The sequence below is a fragment of the Vulpes vulpes genome, chromosome 2 (genome assembly GCF_048418805.1).
Source record: "Vulpes vulpes isolate BD-2025 chromosome 2, VulVul3, whole genome shotgun sequence".
NCBI classification, from domain to species: domain Eukaryota; kingdom Metazoa; phylum Chordata; class Mammalia; order Carnivora; family Canidae; genus Vulpes; species Vulpes vulpes.
Window position 1 is genome coordinate 36,240,010 of NC_132781.1, and position 21,982 is coordinate 36,261,991.

At 44.1% G+C, this 21,982-nt stretch overlaps 2 protein-coding genes and 1 long non-coding RNA gene across 9 annotated transcripts in view; 1 reads left to right on the plus strand and 2 right to left on the minus strand.

Moving 5' to 3' along the window:
- Window positions 1-12,696, minus strand: part of MYO19 (myosin XIX) — a 36,260-nt gene extending 23,564 nt beyond the window's left edge. For 5 of the 6 annotated variants that reach the window (XR_011999731.1, XR_011999729.1, XR_011999730.1 and 2 more), the window contains exons 1-6: window positions 12,452-12,696; window positions 11,619-11,777; window positions 10,251-10,370; window positions 6,856-6,994; window positions 6,225-6,373; window positions 4,603-4,716 (exon numbers count right to left, since the gene is read on the minus strand). Coding sequence is in view for 2 of the 6 variants with exons in the window: in XM_072747651.1 (XP_072603752.1) it covers window positions 4,603-4,716; window positions 6,225-6,373; window positions 6,856-6,994; window positions 10,251-10,262 (414 nt within the window). In the remaining 4 variants the exon portion in view is untranslated. The remainder of the gene's footprint in view (window positions 1-4,602; window positions 4,717-6,224; window positions 6,374-6,855; window positions 6,995-10,250; window positions 10,371-11,618; window positions 11,778-12,451) is intronic. The other variant, XM_025996080.2, reaches the window with a different exon arrangement.
- PIGW (phosphatidylinositol glycan anchor biosynthesis class W) lies at window positions 11,907-16,645 on the plus strand. 2 transcript variants are annotated; one of them, XM_072747654.1, is made up of 2 exons: window positions 11,907-12,051; window positions 14,756-16,645. In XM_072747654.1, the coding sequence occupies exons 1-2, from the start codon at window positions 12,020-12,022 to the stop codon at window positions 16,272-16,274; spliced, it is 1,551 nt and encodes a 516-aa protein (XP_072603755.1). In that variant the 5' UTR covers window positions 11,907-12,019; the 3' UTR covers window positions 16,275-16,645. The 2 variants fall into 2 exon arrangements, with proteins under 2 accessions (XP_072603755.1, XP_025851869.1); XM_025996084.2 differs by lacking the exon at window positions 11,907-12,051 and adding an exon at window positions 12,901-12,987.
- Window positions 16,476-21,978, minus strand: LOC112917962 (uncharacterized). The gene is made up of 2 exons (XR_003234581.2): window positions 21,704-21,978; window positions 16,476-21,589 (listed from the first exon to the last, which is right to left on the minus strand). It is a non-coding gene; the product is annotated as an uncharacterized lncRNA (long non-coding RNA).
- Window positions 21,979-21,982: the final 4 nt, after the last annotated feature.

Here is a 21,982-nt window from a genome sequence, read left to right on the forward strand (position 1 = left end):
CTTGCAGTTTTTGTTTTGTTTTTGTTTTAAAGATTTATTTAGGGATCCCTGGGTGGCTCAGTGGTTTGGCGCCTGCCTTTGGCCCAGGGCATGATACTGGAGTCCCGGGATCGAGTCCCATGTCAGGCTCCCGGCATGGAGCCTGCATCTCCCTCCTCCTGTGTCTCTCTGCCTCTCTCTCTCTCTCTATCATAAATAAATAAATAAATCTTAAAAAAAAAAAGATTTATTTGTTTTTTGAGAGAGAGAGAGAGAGAGAGAATGAGCATGAGGGGCACGGGAGAGAGAGAATCTGAAGCAGATTCTGTGCTGAGCATGGAGCCCGATGCAGGGCCTGATCCCATGACCCTGAGATCATGACCTGAGCTGAAACCAAAAGTTGGATGATCAATTGACTGCATAACCCTGGGCTTGTAGTTTTTGACAGATGCCTGTTGCCACTCTTTTTTTTAAAAAATTTATTTATGATAGTCACAGAGAGAGAGAGAGGCAGAGACACAGGCAAAGGGAGAAGCAGGCTCCATGCACGGGGAGCCCGACGTGGGACTTGATCCCGGGTCTCCAGGATCGCGCCCTGGGCCAAAGGCAGGCGCTAAACCGCTGCGCCACCCAGGGTTCCCGCCTGTTGCCACTCTTATCTTTGTTGCTCTTTTTGTAATATTTCTTTGTTTTTCTGGTTCCCACAAAAGTTTTCTCTTTGTTCGGTTTTCAGCAATTTGACTATAATGTGCCTAGGTATGTTTCTTTGTATTTATTTGCTTATTATTTCCTGAACTTCTTGGATCTGTGCTTGCCATCTTTTGTTCATTGTGTAAGATAACACCTCTGATCCACGTGTTCTCTTTCTCCTAGTATAGCAATAACAAATATGGTAGACCATGTGATATTGTACCATAGCTCTCAGATGTGCTTTTCTCTTTGTTTCTCTTCTTTTTTTTCTTAAAGATTTTATTTATTTATTCATGACAGACACACAGAGAGAGAGAGAGGCAGAGATACAGGCAGAGGGAGAAGCAGGCTTCGTGCAGGAAGCCTGACATGGGACTCGATCCTGGGTCTCTAGGATCAGGCCCTGGGCTGAAGGCCGTGCTAAACCGCTGGGCCATCAGGGCTGCCCTTTGTTTCTCAATTTAAATTATTTCTATTGATTTACTGTCAAAATTCACTGATGTATTTATCTGCATGTCTGGTCTGTTGATAAGGATGAGGAATTATTTGTTATATTTTTAATTTTTATCATTTTCATTTAATTCTTTATAGTTTCCGTATCTCTGCTAAAGAATCTTCTCTGGAGATACTGATAAGCTCGTGAGAAAAGATATGAGCATTCAGGGTCCCACAAGTTTAAAAACCTACCTCTAGTAAGGATCCTTGGTTGACAATCCTATCCATAAACAAAGATTCTAATCAGTTGCTTAATGAGGCATTAAATATGAATAGAAACTTAGTGATCATCAACTATAATAAACCTCTTTTACGACTGACAAATATCACAATAAATGAAGGAAAAGGAATTAGAAGAAAACAGAGTCAATGCAAGGAGAAGAAGATAAATAAAAATTATGAAGTATTCTCAAAAATAAGATACTGACTATGAAATCAGACCAGGATGGTGGGAGGTGGTGGGGAATAATATTCAAAGAACAAGAGAGAACTCGTAGAATTAACCTAACAAAAATTCAAAATTCAAAAAAATTGGAAGGTAGAGAATATCTGCCAGGAAGTCAAACAAAATGTTAAGAGATGGAAGAATAAGTGACAAAAATAAGAATATAGACAATTAAACAAACTTCCTACTAATAACACTAACTTCTAGAAAGATAAAAGAGAGGGGAGGAGATTATTAAATTATTAGCTATAATACAAACAAATTTACCCCAAACAAAAGAACATGAGTTTCAGGTTAAAAAGAACCCCACAAAATATCCAGCACAGCAAGTGAAAAAAACCCAAAACAATCATGCCAAGACACAGCATTGTGAGTTTTAATACCCATGGATAAAAACGAAGACTGTAAAAGCTTTTGGAAAGAAAAACAAATCACCATTATGGACTGGGACTATCATAATGTTAATTCAAAAAATATAGAAGAAAAAAAAATCTTATAAATTTGGAAAGAAAATGATTTCCAACCTGGAATTATAAAATCCAGCCAACATATAAAATTTGAGGCAAAATAAATATTTTCAGGTGCACAACAACTAAAAAATCTGCCCTCTATGTACCTTTTTCAGGAAGTTACTAAAGAATGTGCGCCATAAAAACAAGGCAGTTAAGAAGTTGAAACCATGGGGACCAACACCAGGAGATGAGGGAGTGGGGGAGAGAGAGTTTGTCTTAGGACAGAGGGCAATGAGGGGATCCCGAGTGAGGCAGAGAAGCTCTCAGGTAATAACTGTGTGGCAACAGCCCTTGGCAGCCACCAGTTTAGGTGGGAGACAGAGATGTGGGAGCTCTGGGAAGAACATCACAAAAGAAAAAAAAGGACCTGAGATACTTGCCATTGGATAGGTGTTATCCAGCTTTGGCGACAAGTTTATAATAAACAATAGGTATACAGAAACTAAAACAAGTGAAAAAACAGGGTAATTATTAAGTAGAGGGAAAGTAAAAATTATGTAAGAAAGGACAGTATATTTCTCTGTATGCAGTATACTGCTCTGAACAATATATACATGGTTGTAATACTGCATATTAATTAGAAATCGTGGGGATTCCTAGATGGCTCAGAGGTTTAGTGTCTGCCTTCGGCCCAGGGCATGATCCTGGAGTTCCAGGACCGAGTCCTGCATTGGGCTCCCTGCGTGGAGCCTGCGTCTCCCTCTGCCTGTGTCTCTGCCTCTCTCTCTCTGTGTGTCTCTCATGAATACAAATAAAATCTTAAAAAAAAAAAAAAAGAAAAAAGAAATCGTCATACAATTATATATGTATTTGGGGGTAGAGAAAGAGGGCTAAATCCTTAACATAGTAGGAAATGAACGAATAAGGTCAAAAACTGAAAAATTAATAACAATATAAGGATGTTGTTTAGAAATATGGATACAAACACCACCCAAATAAACTGCTAGAAGATATGTAAGTAGTTGCCTCTGTAGAGAAGGAATAGTCTTGATAGATAGGGGTCGGGCTGTCATTGTTTTTCTTTGTAAGCCATTCAGTATTGTTTTTGAACTATGTTAATTATGCTACCACTTATTAAAAATAAATTAAAAAAACATACAGACCTAGCAAAAGAACATAGTAGCTGCTCAAAAAAGGGTTATTGAGCTCCAGATGCATAGATTTCAAGCCAGGTCTAGTTTCAGCTCCCCAGAGCAATTCTGGAGGACAATGGGCTTCCTCTAGGAGCTGGATGTTAGCTATTGCACTGGTCACTTTGTTTTTTTTTTTTTAATGTTTTTTTATTTATTATTTATGATAGTCACACACACACAGAGAGAGAGAGAGAGAGAGAGAGACACAGGCAGAGGGAGAAGCAGGCTCCATGCACCAGGAGCCCGATGTGGGATTCGATCCCGGGTCTCCAGGATCGCGCCCTGGGCCAAAGGCAGGCGCCAAACTGCTGCGCCACCCAGGGATCCCGCACTGGTCACTTTGAAAGAGTTCTTGAAGATCCTCTCTATACCGAAGTCCAAGGTGTCATCCCTACAGCCTTACACTCTTCACCTGTGTCCTTGTCTGTCTTTCCCAGTGGACTAAGAGCCCCCTGCAAGCCTTATGCTGCATTTTTCATCTCTGTTCCTCCCCCTGCCACTCTTCAGTAGCTAGCCCATGGCCTAGAAGCTGGCAGGTACTCAGTGCTCAGCATTTCTCTCATATATAAGTATAGGCAAAGGCAGTTCATGGTCTGAAGAATCCCTTGTGAGAGTAAAAGTATTGTGGAAAGGGTGGGGTGACTCAGTGAGCCTTGGCAGGAAGGTGGTGAGGACTGGCCTGGTAGCCTCCTCTGACCATCCTTGTGCAACATTCTGTCTCATCTGTTGTGGTTCTGGCACCTAGAGGACCACATGACCGCATCAAATGCTTCTGGCCCAATGCCCTGTCCTTGCCATCAAGGGCAACCCAGAGAATGTAGGTAGGCTACTCCAATAAATCCTTTCCCACAAGTAACCCCAGCTACTTCTAGAGTAGTGCTGCCATGTGCCAAGCATGCCACCAAGCACCTATGTGCACTGGTTTATTTAACTCTTATAGGTGTCCCATGACTTACATGTTGGGCCTCCTGTTCTTGTCATCTTACAAATGAAAGAATTCATGTTTGCAGAGCCTAAATACTTTTATGATGTGCTCTTAACCATATTTTGGAATCCCCAATAGCTGACTTTTGTTTCCAATGGCGTCAGAGCTGAGACCTTTGAGGAGAAAATGAAGGCTGAGAGAAAAATTACTTAACCCAGGTTTACTTGGAAGAGCCTGGACTAGAACCCTGTCTATCTCTTGATTTCCTGACCAGTGCTGCTCACCACCACACACTGACTTCCTGTTTGAGCCAGACTATCTGGAAATGACTAGGCAGCAAACAAGTCCACAAGAATGACCTCCTTCTTCTCTGCCCATCCCACCAGTCACGAAGTTGACATGGTGGGAAAGAGGCCCTCCTACCTTTCCAGCACCACTCTCTCCACTGACGATGATAGACTGGTTGACTGGCTCAATCAGGCTCTTGACATTCCTGTACGTCTGTTCACCCACCGTGAAGATGTGGGGCTTCAATTTCTAAAATATCAAGGGGTGAAAGGTCACGTGAGGGAATGCTTGTCTCCAAGGAGTAGTTAATCCAGTGATGGCTGAGATTGGGAGGCTGCCAACAGCAGTGCCAGGAAACTTCCTCTAGCAAAATCTCCTGGATATAACAGTGTTAGACCCAACTGTGGGACCCCTATGGTGGCTATATCCACTCATCTTCTCTCAGGATAGAAGCAGCGCTGGCCTTGACCAGTCTATGACCTTAACACTTTGTCCTCCCATTTTATCTTACCTTAATAGTCTTATTCTACTTATTATTTTACATTACTGTACTTTGCAGCATACAAAGAACATTCCTACAAGCTACTGGCTAAAAAAATCTGTGCATTACTTAGATAGCTAATCCTATTTTATACATGAGGTATTTGAGGTTTGGAGGGGTTAAATTACCTTCCCCAGTCTACTCATCAGGTAAATGTGACCACATGATTTGAATTCTAAGGCCACTGTTCTCCTTTCCATCAACAAATATTAATTATCCTCAATGTGCTGGGCATTAAACTGGGCACTGGGGAAACAGGGAATCATGACATGGTTTTTGCCTTTGAAGAGGCTGTCAGTCAGTGAGATATGGGCTCTCAAGGAAGACCTGGACACTTAACCATGCATGAGCTTCTAAAGGGTCAGCCCAGCACTGCCTACCTAGCAATGATCACCTACCCACCGCTTCCTGGAGAGAGAACATACTGTTGTGGATACTATCAGAGCCATCCCTCCCTGCACCTGTTTATGCCCCAGCTGCCTCTTGCCTGAACTGTTAAGAGCCTCCGACTGTTTTCCCTACATCCTGTTTTACCTTCCTGAACCTGACTCCCCAACTTGCAGAGTAATGATCCCCACGGTGGGCTCCAGTCAGTCCCTCTATCCCCAGGGAAACAGCACTATGGATTCACTTTGCCTGCTGTGGGGCTTCAGACCCTTTGCCAGCAGCTCTGGCTTATGTCATCCTCCCATCTCATCTACTTCCTCTCTCCTTGACAGCACCTCTCCTGCCGGCAAGTTTGCTCTTGCCTCTCCCTGAAGACATCACGCACTTAAACACCAACTAGCCTACTCCCTGCCTGTACCACCTCCAACCCCATAAGAATTTGTCTCATTCCTCTCAGTGGAAAGGAACACATGCTGAATTTTCTAGAGCACTCCTTATCATATGTTATTTTATTCTTTCCCCAAAAAAGTGGTTTATTAAATATACAAATATACCTTTGTAAATCCTTCCCTTTAATAAAGTCACAAACAAGAAAAAAAAAAATCCATTGTCCTATGTCCTTATTTTAGGTTCCAAACTCAGTTAAACAAATATTTATTTGACTCTTACTTTGTACCTGCTGTCACGTGTCCAAAATATTTCGGTCGCCCTGGCACCGGCAGACTCTGAATGACTACATGGCTGGTGAATAGACAATGATGGGGAAGCTGCAAGAAGGCCCAGATGAATATGGCAGAGCCCTGAGGCCCAGGAAGTGGCGGAGCCTTACCTGGGGCTGAGGAGCAGCATGGTACTCTCTCATCAGTGCTGTTGAGTAGAGCTGAGGGATGGGCTTGAAGGGGTTCAGAGCCACCAAGGTGCAGCCAGCATTGGTGTAGAACGTGTCTGCTGCGTACCGAGCCTGCAAACACCTCAGGACTGAGGCAGAGGCACCTTTAGCAAACTCTGGCTCACATGTAGACACAACTGCCCACACAAACACTGGCCTAACTGTGCTACCTTTGCAATTAGCCAAGTGTCTTTAGATCCCAGCAACTCCCTGCTGAATAGGCACAAGATCTAATTAAGATGAGCCCCAAATCTGGAGCAAAGTCTGCCCTGGAGCCTGGGTGCAGCTGCCAGGCAGAGGTCTGGAGCAGCCCATTTGGCGATCAGGAGTCCTGCCTGCCTTGGTCTGGCCAGGGGAAGCTGTGTGAACTACCCGCATCACACCTCCACCCTTCTGAAGATGGCACTTTTTTTTTTTTTTTTAAGATTTTATTTTTAAGTAATCTCTACACCCAATGTGAGGTTGGACCCCACAGCCCCGAGATCAAGAATTGCATGTTCCACTAACTGAGCCAGCCAGGCACCAACGGGTGCTTTGGAGACAGCATTCTGGAGGAAAGGGAGGCCCATACCTGTCTCCAGTGTCACAGGATTCACCTTGGTGAGGTCATCCAGCTGGTGCAGTGGGGCTTCCCCACTCAGGAACTCCTGCAGGTCTTCTCTGAGGAATCCCCCGCCTTGGGTATCAGAGCCTGAACTGTGGCCATTAACCTAAGAGGCCATGAGGAAAGGGCCATGAAAGCTGGGACTGAGACCAGGTGGCAGCAATGTAGGGGTGGGGGCCTGAATAGCAAAAAGAACAGGGCTCTAGTATCATAGTCTGGGTGGGTTCGAATTTCAGTTCTGCCATTTACTGTGAGCTTGGATAAGTTACTTAACTTCTCTGAGCCACAGCTTCTTTATTTGTAAATAAAGGAAAATAAAACCAGTTTGCAGGACTACTGGACAGAAAAATAAGAGATATACAAAGCACACAGTGCCTGGCACACAGTGTGTACTCAATAAATGAATAAATGCTATTCCCTCTCCTCTTAATGAGCTCCAGCCTACTGGGACTGGGAGGGGTGGGGCCTAACATGGAGGTCTGCTACAGGGGATCGATCACTTCTCTCTCTCTCTCTCTCTCTCTCTTTCTCTTTCTCTTTCTCTCTTTCTCTCTTTCTCTCTCTCACACACACACACACACACACACACAGATGAACCATGGTTTGGGCCTTTTTTGAAAGAAACCATTTAGTTTGTGATGAAAAACCAGCTGTGAGGTAGCTCCACACCTTCATCACCTGGTTCTTAGGGCTTAGATTTAGTCTATTTAGTTATTTTCCTCTGCCCTGGGTCTACTTGAGAGGGAGCCTGGTTTGGAAGTTGGATGAGGTTAAGAATAGGCACCAAAGGGAAAAAAAGAGGTTTCTCCTTGACCCTGGCCCATCCCTGATGCTGAGGTCAGAGCACAGTTAGATTCATGCAAATCCTTCTTCTCTTGGGGGACTGGGTGGAAGAACAATCACAATCTGAGCCATATTTTATGATCAGCTCTAATACAACCAGGGAAGTAGATGAGTGTAATGTTCAAGAGCCTAGATCTGAATGCAGATTGTCTGGATTTGAATCCTGATTCTACCACTTACTAGTTGTACAATGTTTTATAAATTACTTAATCTCTCTATGCCTCAATTTTCCTCACTTATAAAATGGGAATGCTGGTAGCAGCAACTTCAGACACTAATAAGCACATCAAGTATTTAGAGAAGGCACCTGGTATATGCACCCTAAGTTAGGTATCATTATTCTTTTAAAAATAGCTCTTCTTTGGGACGCCTGGGTGGTTCAGTGGTTGAGCATCTGCCTTTGGCTCAGGGCATGATCCCAGAGTCCTAGGATCGAGTCCTGCATTGGGCTCCTTGCATGAAGGCTGCTTTTCCTCCCCCTCTCTGTCTCTCATGAATAAATAAATATAATCTTTAAAAACAAAACAAAACAAAAAAACCAAAACAGCTCTTCTTTAATTAGACAATGATATATCAAAGCCTAAAAACCATACATGCCTCTTAAGCCTGCAATTCTTTTAGAAGAAGGGCCATAAGAATATTACCTTCTTATTCACCATATATTAAGCTATTTGTAATTGCAAAAAACATTGAAAACAACTGATATGTCCAAATGGTGGACAATTTATAGTATATCCTCACAACAGAATAAAGCAGGATAAAAAAAAAGTATAACTTCAAATAGTTAAAAAAAAATATATCTTCAGGAGGGACACCTGGCTGGTTCAGCCCTTGAGTGTCTGCCTTTAGCTCAGGGCGTGATCCTGGAGTCCAGGGATCGAGTTCCGCATTGGGCTCCCTATGGGGAACCTCCTTCTCCCTTTGCCTATGTCTCTGCCTCTGTGTCTCTCATGAATAAATAAGTAAAATCTTTAAAAATATATATTTATATCTTTAGGAAAATATAGGATTTTTAAAAAATCTTAACTCTAGATAGTGTAATTATGGGTAACTTTAATGTTTTTTTTTTTTTTTTTGCTTATATTTTTTACATTGCTTACAGTGAATGTGACCTTGAATAAGTCACATAACCTCTCTGAGTTTTATCTCCAAAATGGGGATATAGTAGCACTGTACATGTAACACTATAACTTGCTCGAGGACTAAACAAAACTATACATGTAAAATGCTTAGAATACCTACTACTTACGTAGGGCTCAACACAGTGCAGCTGCTGGTATGGTTATGATGGATGTTACTGCTTTTTTAATAAGAAAAAAAAAAGCTGAAAACAAACAAACAAAAAGGCCCAGAGCAGACAATTGTCCTGCCTGCTTCTCTCTAGTCTCAAGCTCATTGCATAAGATAAAAGTCTGGAAAATGATCAAGCAGTTTTGTCCACCAGGGCTCCCTTGAGGCTGGCTGGCTTTCCACTTGGTGATCCTAATAAGTCTCAGGCACTTACCTGCCTAGAACTCCACTGGATTGTGAGCTCCTGAAGAGCAAGTATCATTTTTTTTTTTAAAGATTTTTATTTATTTATTTTGAGAACAAGAGCGAGACAAAGACTGCATGAACGAGGTGGGGAAGGGAGGCAGAGGCAGAAGAAGAGGGAAAAGCAGGGAGCCCAATGTGGGGTTCGATTCCAGGCCCTTGGGATCATGACCTGAGCAGAACGTAGATGCTTAAACAACTGAACCACCCAGGCACCCCATCTTGAACATCTGCCTCAGCCCAGTGCATAGCAACATTTTGTAAATAAAAATTCAGCAAATACCTATCTACTAGCATTCTCTTTGGATGGAGAGCTGCATGTAAAGGATGATACAAATAGGGGATGGGTGATTTGGAATCCCACAGGCCTGGGGCCACAGTAGCCTTTTTAGATAGTCAGACACCTGGAGTAAGGGTAGGTTTTATGTCCCAACCCTTCACTATGCGCTTCATGATCCATTCATCAGACTTCTATATTTCAGCATAGGCATCTTCACCCATATTTTTTGCACAGGCTGACCTCTTTGCTTGGACTGCTTACTTCCCTTCTTCACCTGGCTAATTCCTACATATTCTTTAAGGTTCATCTTCAAAGAACACCTCCTCTTGGAAGCCCTAAGCTTCCACTGTACTTCAACAGTTCAGGCTGGGACATCTCTCTGGACTCACTCACTGGTTCAGGCTTGTGAAGTCATCAAAGAGCCGTAAGGATTCCCCTACCCATCCCATCTTATCAATCTCATCATATTCATCCCAGGAAAAAGAGCTAAAGACCCCAATAGGAAAGATTCAAATTAGGCATCAGGAAAAGCTTCTCAATGACAGGTAAAAGGCACTGGAGTGACTACATGAAGAGAGAAAAGACCTTTAAGGGATCCTTCCCTTCCTTCCAGGTCAGGGTAAGTGGACTCTTCTTCAGCCAAGTGACAGATGGGAAAGTGCCTTAGATGCTTCAGGGCCTAGGTTACCTAAGGGTGACGTTTTACCTGCTGGAGCATCCTGCTTCAATGTGGTCAGCCAGGGTTCTGGGTCACAGGCACAAGCAGTGCTATCCACCCCTTCATGGGAGCACGGGCAGGAACATGGGTCCAGCAAAAGGCTCGGTTCTGGAGGAATGTGAATGAGTCACCTCAGAGCATATGACATGAGAGAGAAGGTAAGAGCCAAACAGGTGAGGGCTTCTTCAGGGTGACTCACTCCTGCTCCGTCCGCCAAGCAAGAGGAACCAAAATGAGAATCAGGGCGAGCCTGAGCAGAGAGGGAAAGTCGGTCCTACCTCCTGCATTAGGGAAGAGGGGAAAATTTTAGGAGGGCCTCCAGAGGCTCCCCAGGCTCTTGAGAGCCAGTTTTACTATAGGGGTTTGGGGTGGGGCTACGTATGTTCTGAGTCAATGTGCCATGGAGAATGGAGACACTGGGAGACAGAGAAGTCTCTTGCCCTATCCTCTCTACTAGACAGAAATATTCTATTTTTTGTATAGCCAGTGATTGATGGAACAGGGAGTCTGGAGTCAATTCTTGATGCTCTCAGAAGGTTGCTGTGTGGGAGCAAAATCATAGCTTATTCACAGGAAAGCCACATCACCTTCCTGGCCCACCTTGATCCCTCATCTTGAAAATGGGTATAGTAAATTTACCTCATGAGGAGTGGTTGTGAAGGTCAATGATGTCAAGGAGTACAAATCTGAATATTCACTCAGAGGAGGGATATTGTTATTACTAATAAGGACTACTAAGGATGGATAATCCACTTGGGGACACTAATCAGAACAGTCCAGTGTCATCTTTAAGAAGGCAAAGATTTCAGAGGAGGAAAATCTGAGAGACGGAGTGTTGTGAGGCTGTACCAGGGCCAATCTCTGAAAAACTGTAAGTGACCCTAAGACTCAGAATTTCCCAGGCCTCACACTTTCCTAGCAAGGAGGGATGAAGATGAAGGGTGTCTGTAATGGATTAACCCTGGTGGAGTCTTGTTTGGGGTTCCGAATATATCTAGCACGTGAAAGAATTCAGGGACAGGGAATTCATACAAACTGGAAAAAGGACAGAGAAGGGCATCAGGAATGTGTTGGCCACATTCACCACAGATACAGACCATATGCTGTCCAAGGGACAGCCATGGAGAGGACACCCAGAGAGTCAAGAAGAACAAAGCTCCCAAAACTGGAAGCTCATTTTAAGAGACAGAATCAGAGGGGGAGCATAATAGGTTGTGGAGTTAGAAACCAAAGCTCCAACTCCTCCAAGGCAGATCATAAGCGCTCTCTAAGCCTTATTCTGTTTACTCGTTTGCAAAAAGGAATACTAATACCTACACCTCAAAATACTGAGTTAAGGATCAAATGGGCTAGTACCTCTAGAGAACGCTTTGCAAATCTTGGTTATTATGATGATGCGTCTGTTCCCAGCCAGAGTCAAGTCAGATTAGAGCAGTCTTCTCCAGTTCTCCCAGCTCTCGCTTTCCCCCAGCTTCGCGGGTTACCAGCCAGGAATTTCTGGAAAGGGTGTGACCACTGTGGGCAGAAGGGAGACGGTAATGAACAGATGAAACACTAGATCAAGGCAAGAGGCAACCTGATCACTAGCTCCTCCTCCTACCCAGCCTCAGGTTTGTCCTCCGTTCGGAGGACAGTGGGAGGGCAGACGAGAAAAGCTGGGTAAGGGTCCTGGGAACACCGCGGGGCCCGCCCCCAGGTTGCCGGCGGGAACCGGGACTCCCTCTCGGGACGAGGTGCCCGCTGGGACTGGGGCTTGGATGCCGCTCCGGAAGCACCTGGCACGGCGAGGGTATGCCCTTCCCAGGAAGGTGGATGTGACCCCAGCCAAGGGCGCGGCTGCCCTTGACGCTTCCCGGGGCCAGCCGCCCCTTCCCTGGTCCCTAGGAGCGCGAGAGGAGGGGCAGGAGACGGGACTCGGCCTCCCAGCTGGGGCCTCTGCCCGACCCCGGGGCGCCTCCTGCAGCAAGGTGGAGAGGTGGAGGGTTCTGGGCTAGGGCCAAGCGCCGGGCTACCCACTGCGGACACGAGACGGTCAAAGAGGAAATGGGAAAGGGTGGGCAAACGGGGCTTTGGAAAAAGGAGAGGACGATGCCCCGGGTCTTCAGCGGCGGTTCTCCGGCGGCAAACCGGCCTCTCTACCCTTTCGGGGTCACCAAGCGCTTCGGACCTGGGCTGGGGGTGTCACTCACCGGTCCCACGGCCCGAGCCGCTGCGCGCGCGGCCCCGCCAGGCCCGACTGAAAAGGCAGGCGGGCGGGCTGGGAGAGTCGGCGGGAAGAGGAGGGGCGGGAGCGAGCCGGGCAGGACGGGAAGCCGGGACCGCGGGGCGCACCGGCCGGCTACCCGCTCCGGCACAGTGGCCCGGAGCCCCGCGGCTCCTCCCCCGGGGCGGGGCGGGGCGCGCACTGGGCGCGGGGCGCACGTGGCCCGCTCTGGACGCCGGGTGGGAGTGAGGGGCTGCAGCTGGGACAAAGCGCTTGGCGAACCGGGCTGAGAGGGATGAGGCGCCGGCGTCCCGTGTTCCGGGGGAGAGGCGCGGGAGCCAAGGCCTCACGGGGCCCCGTCCTTCAGTAGAGGACGCCGTGGTCGAACACTGAGCCGGGCCCTCTGATCCCGCCACTCTGAGAGACTCGTCGTGGGCTCGAGAGTGGCGGTGAGGCGTGGGCCGCGTCCGCTCCGCTCCGGACTCCTCTGACGGACCTGGGCGCGCGGCAGGCCCACCACAGGCAAGAGCCGGGAGGGGAGCCCGCGGGGCCGGAGAGCGAGCTCGGGCCCTGGGCGGGGCGCACGCGCGCGCGGAGCCCCCGCCCGGAAGCCTCGGCCGCCCCACGTCGGCCGGAAGCGCGGCTCGGGAGGCGGAAGCGGCTTGCTCCCGCGTGGCTCTGCGGCTGCGGTGGGGGCCGCGCTGCCGGGCTCCCGTAGGAGGCCGCCTGCCGGGGCGCCGGGACACCGGAGGCACGTGAGGTGCAAGGGCCGGCGCGGCCGTGGCGCGTGTCAGTCAGGAAAAGGACTCCGTCATTTTTAAAGGCCAGTCGATTACGATCGGTTTGTTATCGTGAGGAATTGTTGCTTGTCCAGACAGGCCGTCAGGCGGGCGTGCATTCATTCGTTTGTTCCACGCGGCTGTGGTCTGGCCAACAGAAGTGTTCTGTGTGCCACTTTTCAGACATTGAAATATGATAGAGGTGTTTTACATCCTTTTGAAACCACGAACACTAGCGTGTGCGATACGCCCACGCCTCCCCCGTCCCGCGCGTTCCCCCATGACTAGCATCCATTCTGCCCCATCTACACCTTAACCTGAAAGCGTGGCTGTGAATGAGATAGGAAGCAGCCTGGGGCTCAGGATGTCCCTAGAGGACTAGTATTTTGTACTAGTGAGGCAATGGCTTCAGAGGGACTTTTCACACAAACCAAGGTCCCCAACTCCAGGGTGCATTTAACTACCATCTCTCTCCCCGTCCGTCTCTGACTTGACTTGAAGTCATCAGTTAAATGTATTCAATTTCCATCACAAAATTTTAATAACATATCCTATGCTTTGTAATAGGAATTTCTGTGAGTCCATTTTCAGGGTTTATATCCCAAATTAAGTTTGTCAGTCTGCCTTATACTGAGAATAGCTGCAGCTTTTTAACCAATGATTTCATACCATTAGCAAGACATTCTTATCCTTTTTTTTTTTTTTTTTTTGTTAAGATTTTACTTACTTACCTGAGAGAGAGAGCGAGAGAGAGCATAGATAAGGAGGCAGAAGCCGACTCCCCGTGTCGCAGAGAGCCAGAGGTGGGGCTGGATCCTAGGACACCAAAATCCTGACCTGAACTCAAGACAGACGATTGACTGAGCCACCCAGGCACCCCCCTCTCCCCCCGCCCCCCCCCCCCCCCGACGGTATTTTAAAGATTTATTTTAGAGAGCGAGAGTGAATGAGCACCAGCAGAAGAGGGTGAGGGAGAATCTCAAGTAGACTGTGCTAAGCGTGGAGCCGATCCTCAGGCTTGATCCCTGAGATCAAGACCTGGTCTTGAAACCAAGAATAGGATGCTTAACTGGGTGTACCACCCAGATGCCCTGACATTCTTATCCTGATGTGTTAGGCTTCTTCCCACGATCCTTGGAAGGGGAATCACAAATTCTAATTTCTGCCCTGATTTGAGATCACTAGGGGCTAAAGTTCTGCTGTGAAATCTAGGAATAAGAGTAAAATTGGGGCCCTGGGTGGTGCAGTCAGTTCTCAGTGTCAGACTCTTGGTTTCAGCTCAGGTCATGATCTCAGGGTCTTGAAATCAAGCTTTGTGTTGGGCTCTCTGAGTTCATTGAGGAGTCTGTTAAGTCTGTTAAGTTTCTCCCTTCTCCCTGTATCCCTCCCCAAACATGCTCTCTCTCAAGTAAACTCTTTTTAAAAAAGTAAAATCAGGTCACATACATATATATGTCTATTCCAAAAGAACATTGCTTTTCCAATGCATCCTTTTGCTCTTATTTTCACAGGAAGAAAAAAATGTCTCAAAAGCAGATGAAGGAAGCTTTTGTCAGTAACCACAATGGAACCAGTGTGCTAGAAGTCACCCAAGGCCTGTGCTTACCTGCATTCTGTATCCTGTGCAGAGGGCTCCTGATCATTCTCTCACAGTACTTGTGTTCTTCACATACCTGGAGGACTAGGCTATTCATTGACTTTGTTTTCTTAATAGTTCCCCTGGTGGCAACTTTGACCATTTTGTCTTCTTTTGTCCTCCTTGAGCACCTTGCTGTAATTATCCTTGGGGCAGGGCTATTCTATCAAATATACTGCAGAAGAACTTACTATGCTAGAATACCTGTCCAGAAAATACTTGAAAAATTCTTGAAAATCAGTCTAGAATCAGAATATGTTCCAGCCATCTCTTGTTTCCGTGTAATTAACAGTGCATTTACTGCTGTTGCCATTTTGGCTGTAGACTTCCCACTTTTTCCCAGAAGATTTGCCAAAACTGAGCTCTATGGGACAGGAGCAATGGATTTTGGAGTAGGAGGTTTTATTTTTGGGACTGCAATGGTTTGTCCAGAGGTTAGGAGAAAATACGCAGAAGGGTCCAGATTTTATTATCTTACAAAGTCATTGTACTCTGTTTGGCCATTAGTCTTCCTAGGAATAGGACGATTAGTAATTATAAAATCCATAGGCTATCAGGAACATTTAACGGAGTATGGAGTTCACTGGAACTTTTTCTTTACCTTAATGGTTGTGAAACTTATAACATCATTGCTGTTGATTATTTTTCCTCTAAATAAATCCTGGATTGTGGCCATCAGCATTATTGTGTTATACCAACTAGCCCTGGACTTTACCCCATTGAAAAGGTTAATTTTGTATGGCACTGATGGTAGTGGCACAAGGATTGGTTTACTAAATGCCAACCGAGAAGGAATAATCTCTACTTTGGGGTATGTGGCAATTCATATGGCTGGTGTGCAAACAGGGTCATATATGTTTAAAAAAAGATCACATGTCAAAGACTGGATAAAAGTAACATACTGTATTCTGCTGACAGCAATTAGCCTCTTCATATCTCTTTACATAGTTCAGGTAAATGTAGAAGTTGTATCTCGGAGAATGGCCAATTTAGCCTTTTGTATTTGGATAGTTGCTTCCAGCCTGATCCTTCTTAGTAGTTTATTACTAGGTGATATAATTTTGAGTTTTGCCAAATTTCTAACTAAAGGGGCTATCGTACCCTGTTCTTGGAAACCAGTCCAGCCATCTGCTACCAGTAAAAAGCATTCAGAATCTCTAGTCTCCGAAGCTGAAAGAAAGGAACCCAGTCTTTGTTTAATCACAGCTATGAACAGAAACCAGTTAGTGTTTTTCTTGCTATCAAATATAACTACTGGTCTCATCAACCTGATGGTAGATACATTACACAGCAGTACTTTGTGGGCCTTAATTGTGCTCAATCTCTATATGTTTACCAACTGTTTAATTATATTTGTGTTACACTTGCAAGATAAGACTATAAAATTTTGGTGATCAGTATAGGTACAAAGTACTTGTGTTACAGAACTATTATCTTAATGAGGAGAAGCATTAAATGTGAAGAAAATGGGCTTTTGGCAACCCAGTGTTATTATTATAGAATTGAGTTTCAATCCTCTGTAATAGTAGTGATGCTTACTGTTCCAATGTATCTCAACACTATGTAAAACAAACCAATAGAGAATAGACAGAGCCTTGTGACTTGTTAGAATATTTATTAAATTTCACTATTTTAAAGAAACTAGAGTCGTGACACTGAAAAATTAGATGGTAGAAAGGAGGATTTTTACTTTCCATCTTATATCAGAAACCATTCTGTATTTTTTTATTGTATGACTTTTATAATAAAATTTACATTAAAATTTCTCAGTGTGATTGTGAAATTGTCAACACTTTATTGCTCAGTTTTAACCTTTTAAAAAAGACTAAGAAAGCAAACGTTTACAATTAAATACTTATATACTATTAAGTCAGGAAACAAATGCTGCAAAGAATGGACTGAATTGTACTACGTAGTTTACATGCCTAGTAATTATGAGACAGTAGTTTTACTTTGGGACTAATTTCTTTAGCCAACACTGTGCTCTAGGGATGATAAGCAGGTTTTCTGATATCTTGGAACTTGTAATCCAGTGGGGAAACAGACACTGAACAACTATTATAAACTGTTAAGTCATGAAGTATAGGTTACCAAGAGTGTCATGAAGAACTAACTGATCTAGTAGAGTCAAAGTTTTACTCACAAATGGTATTTTTTAAAAAAATTTATTTTTAAGCAATCTCTACTGCAACATGGGGCTTGAACTCATAATCCCAAGATCAAGTCACGTGCTTAGGCACCTGGGTAGTTCAGTGGTTGAGCGTCTGCCTTCAGCTCAGGTGTGATCCTAGGACTCCTGTGGGGGGAGCCTGCTTCTCCCTCTGCCTATGTCTGCCTGTTTCTCATGAATAAATAAAATCTTAAAAAAGTCGCATGCTCTGCAGACTGAGCCAGCCAGGTAGTCTCCACAACCAGCATGGGGGTTGGGGAGGAAGGTGGGGCTCAAACTCAGACTGTTGAGATCAAGACCTGAGCTGAGGTCAAGAGTCTCACTCAACCGACTTTGCCACCCAGGCACACACTCCCAAATGGTATTTCTCTGAGCTAGAGCTGATGGATGGGATGAGAAGTTAAAATGTGGTAAGGGAAGGGGTAAACAGCATTCTAGGTAGAATGAATCCTCTGGGAGGCAAGGCAAAAGTCCTGAGTTGGGAAAATAGCACATCCTGGAAATCAAGGCTGGAGCTCAGAAAAAGGGAGAGGGTGGGTAATAAGCTAGAGAGGCAGGCAGGGGCCATATCAGACATACCTCATCTCATCTACCATGTTAAAGGGAAAGAACCAGTGAGAAAGTGAAGTAGTAGGCTGATTTAATACAATGATGGCTATATTAAAGTTTAATATCCTACTGGCAATTTGAGTCCTTTAAAAGTTATAAGCAGACCTTCGAATTGGCTATTCAAAATCTTAAGATTTAAAAAACAAAATCCTTAGTTTCCGATTATAATGTTTCCTGTAAATTGTTTAAAGTGGGCAAAAAAAGGGTGCCTGGGTGGTTTAGTAGGTTAAGCATCCAACTCTTGATTTGGGCTCAGATCTTGATCTCAGGGTTTTAAGTTTGGGCTGGCATTGGGCTTCATGCTGGACGTAGTGCCTACTCAACTAAAATTTTTAGTTGTGTTTCATTTTCAAGCAAAAATCTTTGCAGAAATAGTCAAGGGTCAGAATGCCCGTTAATTTTATATTTGGTAAGGACTCGATCATTTGTATAGTGTAGGTAGAGCCTCCTCTAACATTAAATTTTGGATTTGCTAAGAAAAAAAAAAATTGGATTTGCTATTTGCCTCTAAATTAGTTAAAATTTATTTTATTTATTTTATTTTATTCCCTACTTTGTTAAACATAGGCAGATTATTACACTAATTAGTTTACTTCAATTTGTTACACTGATGTTGGCTAATTTAGTAGTTATGTGGCATTTTTGCCAACTATAATCAATGATATTTGGAGTTACTCTATTATTGAAAGGAATTTTTTCCCTGAAGAAATCAGCATGTTGAGCAGTTACACAGCTATAAAAACAAAAATCAAATTCTATTTTCAATTAAAAAAAATTTTGAAATTTAACCAGTAAGATTATAGCATGTAAATTAAGCATGAGTAGGAAAGGTGATGGGTTTTCTTGCTATGTCATAGTCTAATACCCCACAACTTATCTAATTAAAACATTCAGAGGGCCAATAGGACTGTAAACATATTGTTCTCTCATTTTTAAAAAAGTAAATTATTAGATGACTGAAAGAACATGTTGTCTAACTGGCTGCTGCTTGTTGGTAACTGCTGCATCTTTACTAGGTCTTAAATATCTCTCAGCAAGTTTATGTGTCACAATTATGGATACTAAATCATAACTTAAAAGAGCAAAGCGTACTCTGTGTTTTTTCCATCTCCAATTATGAAAGTCATTTAAGAGAAAGCTAATGAAATAGTATTCATTAAGCACAGAAGAATTAGTAAAGACCATTCTGACTTGGTTCTAGTTTACAGGACAAAAGAGATCATTCAACACAGATTTACTGAGCTCCAATATACCAGGTATAGGTGCTAGAGAAACAATAGAAAATAAAGTCCCTGCCTTCAAGGGGCTTACATTTTAACTTGTGGACATTATTTTCCCTTAAATTTTTTTTTTCCCCTCTGAAAAAAATTTAAATGGTCAAAGTATGTCTTTTTTTTTCTTCTTCTTCTTTTTTTTTTTAGTATGTCCCTATTTTTAACAGACAACAAAACTTCCCATTATCAGCTCATGAAAAAGAAAACCAAACTCACAGAATCTCAGGAGGTTTGGATCACCACGGTAATTTAATTTAATGAACATTCTGCTACTGATTTTACTACCACACTAAACAACATGGTTATAGTGAAAACAAAAAGTATTCTAATTGGATAATTTTCTTTTCAACAATTTTTTTTTTTTTTTTAAGATTTTAAGCAATCTCTACACCCAAAGTGGGACTCAAACTCACTGTCCTGAGATCAAGAGTTACATGCTACACTAACTGAGCCAACCAGGCATCTCTCAACTATCAATTTTTGAGGACAGAGAACTGAGGGGGAAAGAGAAGGGAAAAATATAATCTGGTCTGTGACTATTGATGACCTTCAGGAAGTGACTCATACCTATGACTTTAATTTTACACAATTTAAACTGTATATATCTACCAATATGTATCAACAGCTTGTGTTTAGAAGATGACATCTTATTTTTGAGCATTGATATCCAATATGATGTATAAATCGTACAAAATCTTATTTTGCTTCCTAAGAGTTTATGTATAGTCTATGAATATAGAAAACAACACAAGGAATAAATCAGTACTCTTCATTTCTTTTAAATCTAGGTTGCTTGGAAAATAATCCTATCTCATTTGTGCTGGAGTTTTGTGGCTGGGTCTCACAAACTGGGAACAAGAAAAAGAACAGCATTTTGTTGATAATTATCTCTCCATCACTCCAATTGTTACCAGGTATCAGCAGAAGGTCTTCCGTGGTTGGTTGCTTTCTCCTGGTCTCTCAAATCCTTCAACCTTGCCTTTCACAATGCCTACATTAAAATTTAAAAATAGACAACAGGTAGCTTTTTTTGGGTAAGCAGTAACTCATTTTGTCAATTAGCTTTAACCTCTCTAAATGCAGATACTTAGTTATGAAATATTTGCTGTAGCAGTATTGGTTTTGGCAGAAGCTAGACCAATAGTGACCATGAGTGCTTGACGTAGCTACAATTTCTAAAAGTTGTTTTCTAGTGAAATAATTTTCTAAGCATTCCTCCTCAAATATTTATTTTATTATATTTGGAGCACCCAGACTATCACCTTACCTCCCTAACAACTTATATCTTGCAAATTATCCATCTTTTTATTGAGTATCAATGGTATGTGAAACATTGTCCAAAGATACTAAGCAGCAAGCTCAGGAAACTTAAAGGACAAATCCAGGGGTGCCTAGCTGGCTCAGTTGGTAGAGTATACAACTCTTGATCCCAGGGTTGTGAGTTTGAGCCCCACGTAGGGTGTAGAGATTATGTAATAAAAGACAAATCCAAATCAGGGAATGTAACCTCAGATGGAAAGAGACTGTTGTAGTACCATTCTGTTTTACATCTGGGTTTTAACGCCCTTTCTAACTTAAGATTTAAATCCCCAGGTGAATACTCTGTTCTTTGCTAGTACCCAGTGTGTACTCAATAACCAAAGTCATTAAAATTAGCACCTTTATGTTGAGCTTGTCATTTTCAATGTCCTTTACCAACCACAATCCAAAAGAAGTTTAAACTTAAAATAGGTACATTCATTAATATAGTCTTTATAAGAGCACCTTTAGGTCTTAAAAACCACAGTATTCTTTTTTCCTTAGAGGAGTGTTTATACATAAAACACAAGACTCTCTCAAAAGTCCAAAGTCTGGCTCTGTAGTCTAACCTGTCAGAAGCTGCATACTCATCCTATATGCCTGTTGGATCTAAGCTAACGATCCCATTGTTCTGCTCTCCTAACATGGCCAAAAGACAGGAATAATAAATACTGGATAATCACACCTTTGGGACTGAGCAATGGTTCTTCCAATTTATTATGTCACCTAACCTAACAGTGACAACACAATGTCATAAGTCAACATGTGGCTAAAGATGCACTATGGGGTTTTTTGTTGTTCTGAGTCTCTAAGGTTTCTGGTGATGACCAAAATACTTTTTAAAAGACCGGTATCATTGCTTTAGCCTATTCTACCAGGAAATACTGTCATCTGGATTAGTTTTAGAAGCAGCAAATGGACTTGTCCTTACAACCGTCAAGACTTTCATAGGCAAAATACTTCCCAACAACTGTTTCGGCTTTCCAGCAGCCCTCCAAAGCCTTCAAGGTAGGAAAGGAGGACACGGTGGCACGCAGGGTATAGGTACCAGGTACCTTGCCTTCACAGAGGAAAGGGAAGGGCCTTTGGCCCGTACCAGTACTTTGCCCAGGGGAACCCGTGTCCTGAGTCTCTAAGTTAATATTAACCCGGCCCAAGACGTTTCTCTGGCCAGGGCGTTTACGAGCCTCTCCCCACGTCGTCTTCTATCTGCCTCTACTGTAGCAACTACAACGCACAACTGTCAGCACATCAGTAGCTCCCCCGGGCGGGATCCTGACGCAGTCTCTGTCGGGGAAGCGGTGATGCGGCGGGCTCTCGGTCAGTCGGGGTGTTCAGGGAAAGCGGCGTCAAGTTCCTGGAAACCAAGCCCCGAGTTTCTCGCTCACCCTCCAGACGCTCGTCTCCCCTTCCCTCACTCCCGCTTTTCCGCTCCCACTGACTTGGAAAGCCTCACCTCCCCCCCACTTACCTAAGTCCTCCCAGGGCCTTGACCCCTCAGGTGGGCCCTGCGTCAGCTCGGCTCTGCACCCTCCGGACCTCGGGAGAGCGGTTCCCGGGCCCGCGCCGCAGGGCCACGGAGGCTCGGGCCTGTTCACTCTTCCTGGCAGCCCTATCTCGGATTTATTTGGGTAGCCAGACTCGGGGGAGGGGTCGGTCACGCGTTCGAGATACCCGAGGGAGCACCCCCACCCCCTCCACCAGGGTTTCGAAAGAGGCGACCAGAGAGCGACGGTCTACAGTCTCGCGA